The sequence below is a fragment of the Sarcophilus harrisii genome, chromosome X (assembly GCF_902635505.1).
Source record: "Sarcophilus harrisii chromosome X, mSarHar1.11, whole genome shotgun sequence".
In the NCBI taxonomy this organism is placed as follows: Eukaryota; Metazoa; Chordata; class Mammalia; order Dasyuromorphia; family Dasyuridae; genus Sarcophilus; species Sarcophilus harrisii.
Genome location: NC_045432.1, coordinates 15640726 through 15652831, shown reverse-complemented (window position 1 = coordinate 15652831; position 12106 = coordinate 15640726). Strand labels below are relative to the sequence as shown.

Here is a 12106-nt window from a genome sequence, read left to right as displayed (position 1 = left end):
ATATGTAAATAAAAATAAACCTAAATAATTAGAAAAATATTAATTGCTCATCAGTTGGGTGAACAAATGAAATAAAATATTATCTAAATTATTTATTCCATGCAAAGTCAATTAAATTACCAAAGTAGTATTTTATAGAGCTAGGAAAAATTATAATGAAATTTATCTGGAGGGGAAAAAAGGTCAAGAGTCTCAAGGGAAAAAAGACAAAAAAAAAAATGAAAAGGGATTCTAGTAGAACCAGATATCAAACTGAGTTACAACTAAGTAGAAGCTTAAATATGTCGGTGTTGATTTAGAAATAAAAAGGTTGATCTGTGGAACAGATTAAGTAAGTGAAATATACAAACAAACGAACATAGTAGCCCAGTATTCAATAAATCCAAAACTTCAGCTACTGGAATAAGAACATACTATTTGACCCAAAATTGCTTTGAAAAAAAAGCATCCTAGGAGAAGGAAGAAGATAGGCAGACATTTTTTATATAAGATGACAATCATATATATGCTAATATCTTATACCAAAATAAAATTCAAATTCATATATTGCTGAAACATAAAAAATGACATGGATCACTGATGATAAAAAGAACCATTTGATTTAAAAAATTAAAAGTAAGCACACAGTATCAACACAGCTAAAATTTGGGAAGCAGATCTCTAAGAAAAGATCACTGCAACAAATTTCTCTTTAAAAATATCTCATTAAATTAAAAGTCACTTAAATAGTGAAAGAATATAAAAATACAGTTTTTGGAGTAAGACATTCAAGCTTTTAATAACCACATTTTTAAAAATGCTACAAATTGCTACTAATAAAAATATACAAGTTAAAACAATGCTGAGGTTCTTTTTCACATTCATCATGTTGGTTAACTTGAAAAAAGAAAATGAAAATGAAAAAGGTTGGAGGAACTGTAAGAAAACAGGCACATTAATAGGCTATTGGAGCAGGCTCATTCATCCTAAATGGCAATCTGGAACCATACCCCTGGAACTTATGTATGCTCTTTCTACCACTGTGAGACCAAAATTCTAATCCATAGCCCATGGAAACTGAGACAGGTGTCTGAGTAATTTCAATTTATTAGAGATTCTGGCGGTCCCTAAGAAATTGGATCCAAGATGTATAAGCAGTCAGGAATATCTTCTACCTATTCATAGGGAATGAGAGAGCACTCGAAATAGAATGAGGCAGTACAATTGTTCAACTGATCAATTCCAAAAGGGGGAAATCCACATGACTGATCAAGACATGGAGATCCACATTTGGCTAACAGAAGGAACTCCAATATTTATTCAAGGGAAGATATTTCCAAAATGATACTGTTAGTCAGTGACTAGGCAACAGGATTATCGGACATTCAACAAGCATGTTAGGAATATCAAGACCAAAAGAGCATAGAAAATGGGGAAACCATGGTTTTCTAGAACACAGCAGTAGATACATTTTTTTTGGGACATGGCTATTATAGGAATTGGTTTAGCTAGAATTGACTGTACAAAAATATTTTATTTTCTTCTTTTTCTGTTCCTGAAGGAGGAGCCAGGTAGAATGGGATAGAGAAAAAACAGCTTTTAGTTCATTGAAAATAGTTGTATTAAAAAGAAAAATAAGTATAATGCCACTTGCAGTTCCCATTTTATGGGATTTTTGTGAAATAAGTGCTTTAGAAAGCGAAAAGCCTGATAGAAGTGCAAGTTATTATAATTTTGTTGTTGTTGTGGCCATCACAGAAAGGTAGCCTTGGCATTTTGGGTGCTATGCCAACCTTAGACCCAGGAAGACCTGGGTTCAAGTCCAGCCTGGGACATTTACTAGCAATGTGAGCCAGGGCAAGTCAATTAACCTGCCAGTGCTCTAGACCAGAGGTGTCAAAAACAGGGCCAGAATGAGATTTAAATGTAATTGGGAAATATTTAACAAAATAAATAAGAAGACACTGAAACACAGAGACCAAAATATTTTAAACACCAAATCAATATACCTCCAGCAAGGACTCTTATGTCCACACTAGTGGCTCCAGTTTCTATTTGACACCACTGTTCAAGGTGACACTACTGCCTTAAGATTCAAAGAAGGGACAACCTGCATTAGTGGAGGGAGTGTAGTTTTTCCTGGAGGGTGTTTCAGAAGTTTCAGGCTCCCCCCTAATCAGCTAGAAGGGACCTTACAACACACAATGTCAGAGCTGGGAGGGGGTTTCAACCACAGCCTGTTAGAGCTAAAAGGGTCCTTTGAACATAGGATGAAGGTAAGAGGTACAAAAGGACCTGAGCACACAGAATGTAGACTATCTTGGCAGGACCTTAATGTGGAGAAGGTCAGAACTGGGAGAGACATGAATCAACAACCATTGAATGCCAGAGCTAGGAAGGGTCTAAAATCATAGAACAGGAGAATATGAGAAATGAGAAAAGAATATGAAATGTTGGAGCTGGAAAGGACCTTAAAACATGGGGTGCCACAAAACCATTTGGTATTGGCTAAGAAATAGATTAGTTGATCAGTGGAATAGGTTGGGTTTATAAGACAGAATAGTCAACTATAGCAATCTAGTGTTTGACAAACCCAAAGATCCTAAATTTGGGGATAAGAATTCATTAGTTGACAAAAACTGCTGGGATAACTGGAAATCAGTATGGCAGAAACTAGGCATGGACCCACACTTAACATCGTATACCAAGATAAGATCAAAATGGGTCCATGATTTAGGCATAAAGAATGAGATTATAAATAAATTAGAGGAATATAGGATAGTTTACCTCTCAGACTTGTGGAGGAGGAAGAAATTTGTGACCACAGAAGAACTAGAGATCATTATTGATCACAAAATAGAAAAAAATAGAAAATTTTGATTATATCAAGTTAAAAAGCCTTTGTACAAACAAAACTAATGCAAACAAGATTAGAAGGGAAGCAACAAACTGGGAAAACATTTTCACAGGTTAAAGGTTCTGATAAAGGCCTCATTTCCAAAATATATAGAGAATTGACTCTAATTTGTAAGAAATCAAGCCATTCTCCAATTGATAAATGGTCAAAGGATATGAACACACAATTTTCAGATGAAGAAATTGAAACTATTTCTAGTCCTATGAAAAGGTGCTCCAAACCACTATTGATCAGAGAAATGCAAATTAAGAGAACACTGAGATACTACTACACACCTGTCAGATTGGCTAAGATGACAGGAAAAAATAATGATGAATGTTGCAGGGGATGCGGGAAAACTGGGACATTGATGCATTGTTGGTGGAGTTGTGAACGAATCCAACCATTCTGGAGAGCAATCAGGAACTATGCCCCAAAAGTTATCAAACTGTGTATACCCTTTGATCCAGCAGTGCTACTACTGGGCTTATACCCCAAAGAGATACTAAAGAAGGAAAGGGACCTGTATGTGCCAAAATGTTTGTGGCAGCCCTGTTTGTAGTGGCTAGAAACTGGAAAATGAATGGATGCCCATCAACTGGAGAATGGTTGGGTAAATTGTGATATAGGAATGTTATGGAATATTATTGTTCTGTAAGAAATGACCAGCAGGATGAATACAGAGAGGCTTGGAGAGACTTACATGAACTGATGCTAAGTGAAATGAGCAGAACCAGGAGATCATTATATACATCAATAACGATACTGTATGAGGATGTATTCTGAAGGAAGTGGATTTCCTTGACAAAGAGAAGATCTAACTCAGTTTCAATTGATCAGTGATGGACAGAAGCAGCTACACCCAGAGAAGGAACACTGGGAAATGAAGGTAAACTGTTTGCATTTTTGTTTTTCTTCCTGGGTTATTTTTACCTTTTGAATCCAATTCTCCCTGTGCAACAAGAGAACTGTTCGGTTCTGCACACATATATTGTATCTAGGATATACTATAACATATTTAACATGTATAGGACTGCTTGCCATTGAAGAGAGGGGGTGGAGGGAGGGAGGGGAAAAGTCAGAACAGAAGTGAGTGCAAGGGATAATGTTGTAAAAAATTACCCAGGCATGGGTTCTGTCAACAAAAAGTTATAATAAAAAAGAGTGAATGTTAAAAACTATCTATGCATATATTTTGAAAATAAAAAGCATTAAAAATAAAATAAGATTAATTTAAAAAAAAAACATGGGTTGCCAGAATTAGCACAAACCTTAGACCATGGAATATCAGAGTAGGAGGAGCCTGAGGACAGAGAATGTCATACATAGCTTGGGAGACACATTGAACATTAAACCTTGACACAGACCTTGGCCATTCCAATATAAATCATTTTCTGAGAAGCAGATAGCACTTCCCCAATGCTTTTTGTATTAGGAGTGCTCCAGCCCACATTCACTGTCACTGAAAACAATGGGACCCTAAATGTGGTGATGGGTTCTATAAAAGTATATTTTGAAATGGTTCTATTTTTGATGAGTCCAGCTTGGGGGACAGGATTGGCCTCTGAGTAGATGTCCCAAAGTGTGATCCTCCTTGGGGACCTAGGGATGATAAAAGCTTCTAAGACATTGAGCCTGGACCCTGGGGAGCCGGGGACCAGTGACTCTGGGTGGAAAGGGAAAGGGGTAGGGAAATTGGTGGGAACTATTGGTGACTAGTCAGCCTGGGTGGGCTCTGAGGGCTGGGTAGACCAGAGCAGTCTGTGGAATAAGGGGACATGAAGAAAAGGCAGGGGAGTCATCCACTCAGGGATGGATGGGGGCAGGGGTCAAAAGAGCTGTCATAGACCCCGGCAAAGCAGTGTCGCAGAAAGAAACTGGCACAGACAACTGGGCTATAATGGAAAGAGTAAGGTCATAGAAATTTTCTAGTGCAGAAATGCAAGCTAAGACAATTCTGAGGTACCACTTCACACCTCTCAGATTGGCTAAGATGACAAGAAGAGATAATGGTAAATGTTGGAGGGGATGTGGGAAAACTGGGACACTAATACATTGTTGGTGGAGTTGTGGAATGATCCAACCATTCTGGAGAACAATATGCAACTATGTCGAAAGGGCTATAAAAATGTGCATACCCTTTGATCCAGCAGGGTCTCTACTGGATCTGTATCCCAAAGAGATCTTAAAAGATGAGAAAAGACCCACATGTGCAAAAATGTTTGTAGCAGCCCTTTTTGGAAGGGCAAGGAACTGGAAACTGAGTGGATGTCTATCAGTTGGAGAATGGCTGAATAAATTATGACATGAATATAATGGAATATTGTTGTTCTATAAGAAACAATCATCAGGCTGATTTCAGAAAAGCCTGGAAAACTTAAATAGTGAGTAGAACCAAGAGAACATTGTACACAGTAACAAGACTGTGTGATAATCTGCTATGATGGACTTGGCTCTTTTCAACCTTAAATGATTCAAGACAATTCCAATAGACTCTGGAAACTGAATGTGTATCAAAGCATAGCATTTTCAACTTGTTTTAATTATTGTTTGTTTGCTTGTTTTTTTTCCTCTTTCTTATGTTTTTCCCTTTTGATCTATTTTACTTGTGCAGCATGACAAATATAGAAATATGTTTAACCTATATCTGATTGCTTGCTGTCTAGGGAAGGGGAGAGAGGGATACAAATTTGGAACAACAGGTTTTGCAAAAGTGAAAGTTGAAAACTATCTTTGCATGTATTTGAAAAATAAAATACTATGAAAAAGAAATGCTTTAGTGACAGAAAACTCTTGGTTTGCAGGGAAGAGTCTTGGTTAAGGTCACACAGCTAGTAAGTAGCATGTGCTCACTAGGAAGTAATAAGACCAGCAGACAGAGAAGATAAGCAATCTTCTGCTCTGGTGTGAACCAGCTCATTCACAGAATTGCAGAGTTTCTGGCTTTCGACACTTAACAATTCCTAGCTGTGTGACCCTGGGCAAATCACTTAACCCCAATTGCTTCAACAACAACAACAAAAAAGAATTGCAGGGGTGACTTTTGCTTTTAGTCAATAGCACAAGTGCATCCTACAAACAAGGAGACAAGGAGAGTGGAAAGAGCCTGGGATTCAGGGACTTGGGATTGTGACCTGGGGCTGCCACTTCCCTAGTGCTGTGATCTTAGGCAAGTCACTCCAACTCTTTATACCTCATGTTTCTCCTCTCTAAAGGGGGCATATCAATACCTGTCCCACCTGCCTCAATGATATGTGTGTGTGTGTGTGTGTGTGTGTGTGTGTGTGTGTGTAAGAGAGGTAGGGTGGGGAGGAGGGAGCTTAAGGGGATGTGAAAGTCCTTAAGAAGCAGAAACCACTATAAAGATGTAAGTAATTCTTCCTTGTGTCTGACCAAAATCTTTCTTGATGTGCTCCACATCCATGCTCTTCTTCTCAGCTCTTCCCCAAGGCCTCCTACTCTGTCCCTGTTGCTGAGGCCTGCTCTCCCCCAAGGAAGGAATCCGGGCCACCCACATCTTTCCATAAAGTACATTGTATGTTAGGATGCTCCCCTTTCTGGGCTCAGCAGTCAAACTGCTCAGTGCCCCCCTTATGGAACCTTTCTGCAGAAGGGGAGATCTGGCTGCCAGCTGTGTAGCAACTTGGGATAAGGCTGGGGCAGTAGCCGGCACAGGGGATTTCAGGCCGACACCAGGGTCCAGGAGTCAGAGCAATGAAAAAACAGTGGAGGGGAAGGTAGAGAAGAACAGAAGAGGAAGAAAAGAAAGGGAGGATGGGAAGGAGGGAAAGGTAGGAAGAAAATATGAGGAAGGAGGAGGGGGAAAGGAGATGAGGTGAAAGAAGAGGGAGAGGAGAGGAAGGAGGAAGAGGAATCAGGAGAAAGAACAGAAATGAAAAAAAAGACAAAGGGAGAAGCAGAACTCAGTGTTTAGGCTTGAAAAGCCCAGACCAGTCCTTCAGGCCACCTCCTACTGAGCCAGTGCTAGGGCATGCAAAGGGCATGAGGGTTTAGGCCAGGGGGACAGACTCCTACTGAACCCTGTCCTGCTGACCATCTCTGAGGACAGCTGGGGCAGCAGGAAACAGCCATACCCTGACTCCGATACACATGACCTCCTAGGGATGTACTCAACCACCTCAGTGGAAGACTTTCCAACAAACACTAGACAAAGCAATTAATCAACAAACATTTATTAGGTCCTTACTGTGTGCCAAACACTGTGCTAAGCACTGAGTATACAATGGAAAGCAAAAAATACTATCTTTATAACAGGGAAGAAAACTTGTAAATAACTATGTACGCACAATATATAAACAGAGTAGGTGGAAGGCAATATGCGAGGGGAAGGCACTAGCAGCTGAGGGAGCTGGGAAAGGCCTCCTGCAAAAGATGTCCCTTGGCCTGAGCCTAGAAAGAAGCCAAAGGGTCTAAGAACAATACATTCATCAAATGCCTGCTCTGTACATGGCACTGGACTGGGCATTAGGAGTGATACCAGCTTCTCCTTTTCTACTCCTTCCTTCTTCCTGCCCTCACCAAGATCTGGCTGCGATTGCACTTTTACTCATTTTCCTGCTCTCCTCCCAATTCAACTCCCACTCTCCTTCCCACTCCATCACAGTGAAGGAGTTTGAATATTCCTTTCTCTCCATTGCCATCTCTCACTACCACCAAACTCCTTTGAGGTTCATTCAATGAATATTTCCCAGTGAGTCAAGGTTCTAGCAAACTTAATGAGAAGAGTATTAAAAGATAAGGGAGACAAGCCCATCTGGAAAACAGATAATATACTGATTGAAGTGTAGGTAACATACATATACACACTTGCCATCCATAGTTTCTGGGTAGTATTTGATTACTAATGACCAAATTCTTCCTTCATGCGCTCTGACCTGCTCACATAATCTGCTTGGCTAAGAAAGTACTTCATCGTTATTTCTGACAATAGAAAACATATGGCAAAAATATACACGCAAAAATAAATAATCATTATAGTCCTTAGATGACTAAAACTATTCAAGTTCATTTTAGGGACTTTTTGTTGTTTTAGAACAAGGCTCTGAATTACTTTTGTCTTTCTAGCAACTACAAAAGCACAATTTTATTTCTTCAAATTTAATTTGGTATAAAATATAACTAAGGTGACTTTGCTCTCTTTGGACTTTCTGTTATGACGACTTGCAGAATCATCAATTCAAACACATGGTAAACATGATTATATTTGAAAGGTGGGAGAGGAGTGAGGAGAAAAAAGAAATGTTGGTAAAATTAAAAGACAAAAGGGAAATAATAGGAACGGTGCTGTTAACAGAAGTTCAGGCTCCTTGGATGTAAGCTCCGAGACAGATCTTGAAAAGCCAGTTACAGGTAACTTTGCTGATTTGTCAGTCACAGATGTAATAATACATATACCAATTTAAAACCAAGAACACCTCTAGGTGTTTAGAAGATGAAACATCAAGAAAAGCATTCACCAAGTTCTTTTTCTTCTTGGGTTAGGGTAACTGAGTCAACAATTTGCAGCACAGTGAACATACTCTGCTCCGTGGGTCTAAAACAAGGCAATGCTGTGTAAAATTGGCAGATGATCAATTTTCGGGCAAACTTCAAGGAAACTCCAACCTTCTGCTGAAATAGATAATCTGAGCAGATTCATTCTCTGTAAGTGTAGACTTGATGGTCCTCATCCTCAAACACTGGCATCTCTTGCACTCTGGAAAAGACAAAAATGAAACAAGACATTAAATTACAGTCAGTGCTTGGTAATCTGGGAATTGTGAGGAAAGAAGGGGCAGGGGCCAAACTAAGACCAACTAGATATAGTTACCAAAAGATTGAGTAAGATAGGAATTTTCCCCCTTGGCCACACATACTTGCTAACAGGTGGCTTGATAGGCTGCAAAATTCAATCTGCCTATCAGGATCTGTGGTAGGAAAGAATGGTTATAACTGGTATTGAAAAACAAAAAAAGAGAACAAGTTGAGAAAGCAGAGTGAAAAAAAAATAAAAGCCTAGTATCAACCAAAGGATTTAAGTGGAGATAAAAACCTAGAGAAAAAAGGCATGTGTTTAGATGTTTAAAAAAAAATTAAGCCCTGTTTTCTATTTCACCTCATGAATGCTTGGTGGTCTCCTCTCCATACTGGTTCTCTGCTGTAGTGGACATACTGGACGCCCTGGAAACTGTTCTGGAAACCTCTCTGGTAGGTGGTGTGGCAGGGGCCCGGGAAGCGATTCTGGAAGCCGGGGTGACCGTTGTTGTAGACGTGGGTAGCTCCCGAACCGAGGCCGTACAGGTAGCCAGAATACTTTGCATCGTCGATGTGGTCTTCAAAGAACATTTCTCTCATTTTGAAAAAGGTCATACCTGTGAGTAGTGAATCGGACCCTGCCTGGTGCTGGGACCCTATGCGCTCCAGCTCCAGCTGAGTGGCCACTTCCTGCAGTCCACCCCTGAGGTTTTTACAACTCTTCATGAGGTACTTGATATCATAGATGACCGGAAAGAACAGTTGGAGAATCTCGAAGAAGTCGCGGGCTTCTTCGGGCAAAGGAGAGTTGGTGAGCATCTTGATGAAGTAGCCGAAGTCATAGCCGCTGTGAAAGGATAGCCACTTGACCCCTTCACACAGCACCACTCCCGATGTCATCAGGAGCTCCGCAAAATACTGGGTCTCGATCCCCTCTTCTTCATGTTTCTTGAACTGGATCCCGGACATGGTCAGGAGCTCTATGGAATCCTGGGCGTACACATCCTCCTTTAGATTGAATTTAAAGTTGAATTGCCACGTGGAGGTTCCCGGGGGGCACTCTCCTTGCTCGTTCATGAACGTCAGCCCCAGCTGGATGATCTTCAGCCAGTCCACATTGCACCTCAGCAGTTGGTACTGGTAGTCGGCGTAGCTTCTGAATTCTCCGACAGGTTTCGCCACCACACCTGGGAACTCCGTATCCATAGCCACGTAATTGTATTTCAGGATAACGGACCGCATTTTCTTCATCTCCTCGTCCAGGTTGCAAGCCCAAACTTCCCGGATCCGCGGGCTCTGCTCGGCACGGGCGGCTGGCATTCTGGGCTGAGGCGGGGCGCGCGGCGGGGAGCCATCGGACACTAATGACCGGCAGCAGCTTCTCATGGAGCTGAGTAAAAAATCGCCTCCCCAAACCCCTCTTTCATCCGCCTTTACTTTGGTACCTGCGCCGCGGCCGCTGCGATCGCGCTTCTGCGCCTCCTCCATCGCCGCCTCCTCTTCACCACAGAGACTGCCTTCTGTGGCTGCGCCCCCCCACCTTCCCTCCGTCCCTCCCTCCGTTCAGTCTTCCCCCCCTCCCCAACGCCCCCAGCTGGGCGCCTCCTTTCTCCCAAATGAAAGTCTAGGAAGGGCGCTGCGCGGTGACGTCAGCCTGTCTGTGTTCCGAGATTGTGATGGAGCTGCTGGCTATTATTATACGACATACCAGGAGACACGCGCGCGCGTTTCTAGGAGACCCCGGCAAGACGTCAGCCCCTTGTAGGGAGGAGGGGGTGCTTTCGTGTTGCGCAGTCCCCCCGGTCCCCTGCTTCGTGCCCGTCCCCCGCAATCTGTTCCCCTCTTTCCCCCCGCCGCTGCCCAGCCCCGGAGCCTTTTGCTGAGATGATGGAGGGAAGGATGAATGAATGGATGGATAGAGTGAGAATGCCGACTAGCAGCCAGTTAAGCTCAAAATTACATACGAGAAGGAAGAGGAGGAGGAGGAGGAGAGAGGAAGGGAGGGAGAGAGGGAGAGGGGATTGCCTTTGGGAAATGGCAAAACGCTTTTAGTGACTGCTTTTAATTTCTGTACATGAGACTTAAAGGGTTCCCTTATTAGACAATTTTGTCCTGTAATGTCCAGCCTTAATCTGAGAGAATGAATGAACAAATGAAAGAATGAATGAAGCCTGCATTTATGAAGCACTACTATGTGCAAAGCACTGTGCTAAGGGGAGGGGGGGAAGGGGGAGGGAGGCAGGGAGTACAGAATAAGAGCCCCTGCTCTTATAGAACTCATCTATAATGGGAAGAGAGCTAATGATCAATATTCCCCATCAATTAAAATACACTCCCTTTTAGGCTTGACAAGATTGCTCCCCTAAATCCTAAGTGAAAATCACAGTATACTTTCTGTACCCCTCCTCACACAGATCCGGAGGGCATGGATGGGAAAGTACTTTGAGGAAGTTAAACCTTCCCAACATCACTGTGTGTATTTATTTCCATAGGGAACCACTGACCAGCTTCTGCTACCTGCTGTACACCTGCTGCAGGGGCTGTATGGGTGCCAAGGCCATGCTGGAAGTCATGCCCCCATTCCCCTGGGCTGCATCACAGAGGCTTGAATGAGATTGTGTAAAAAAATAATTAGTAAATATTAAATCATTATGTAAATATGAGCTGTGATGGGGCAGCTGGCTGAAAGGAGAGGACAACATGGGGGAAAGATTCAAAATGCCATATACAAAAGCGTATGGTCTGGCTGCCTTGAAGATCAGGGTTCCCCTTTCCAGCAGAGGCTGTATGATCAGTTATCAAATACATGATATCAGGTGCACTTGGTTCTTTTCAACAATGAGGTGATTCAGTCCATTTCAAATAGATTTGTGACAGCCATCTGCATCCAGAGAACTATAGGAACTGAATGTGGATCCCAACCTAGTATTTTCATCTTTTTTGTTTGTAGTTGTTTCCTTGCTTGTTTTTTTCTCTCTTATTTTTTTTTCCTTTTTGATCTGATTTTTCTTGTGCAACATGATAAATGTGGAAATATGTTTAGAAGAACTGCATATCTTTAACCTGTGTTAGAAAGCTTGCTATCTAGGAGAAAGGGGAGTTGGCAAGGAAGGGAAAAATTATGAAACACAAAGTTTTTCAGGGGTGAATGTTGAAAACTATCTGTGCATGTATTTTGAAAAATAAAAAAGTATTATAAAAAAGACACCTCTCCAGGAAAATTGACATATCTTGAAAAGTAAATAAATAAAAAATCAAACATGATATTTTAAAACCAAAAAAATGTATATATTATCAAGGATTCCTTTTGCTGTGTGGGTTAGACTAGACTAGTGTAGGTTAGGACATTGAACTCCTTTCCAAATCTCAGTTCTGGAATTCTTTTGTAAATACCTAGAGTACTGGACTTTGGGGGTGGGAAGAGCCTTCTTCCAATTCCAATGCTGATACTTCCTAGCTGTGTGCAAGTCTCTTTAC

At 41.5% G+C, this 12106-nt stretch overlaps 1 protein-coding gene across 1 annotated transcript; it reads right to left on the bottom strand.

Moving 5' to 3' along the window:
* Nucleotides 1-7054: 7054 nt before the first annotated feature.
* LOC116420259 (CCR4-NOT transcription complex subunit 7-like) lies at nt 7055-10145 on the bottom strand. The gene is made up of 2 exons (XM_031944628.1): nt 8991-10145; nt 7055-8591 (listed from the first exon to the last, which is right to left on the bottom strand). Exons 1-2 carry the CDS (start codon nt 10115-10117, stop codon nt 8531-8533), a joined length of 1188 nt encoding a protein of 395 aa, XP_031800488.1. The 5' UTR covers nt 10118-10145; the 3' UTR covers nt 7055-8530.
* Nucleotides 10146-12106: the final 1961 nt, after the last annotated feature.

Coding starts and splice junctions, on each gene's coding strand:
- LOC116420259 (XM_031944628.1), bottom strand. CDS start 10,117: ATGGAGGAGGCGCAGAAGCGCGATCGCAGCGGCCGCGGCGCAGGTACC. Junction 8,592..8,990: donor GACCACCAAGCATTCATGAG/GTGAAATAGAAA, acceptor TGTCTTTTCCAG/AGTGCAAGAGATGCCAGTGT.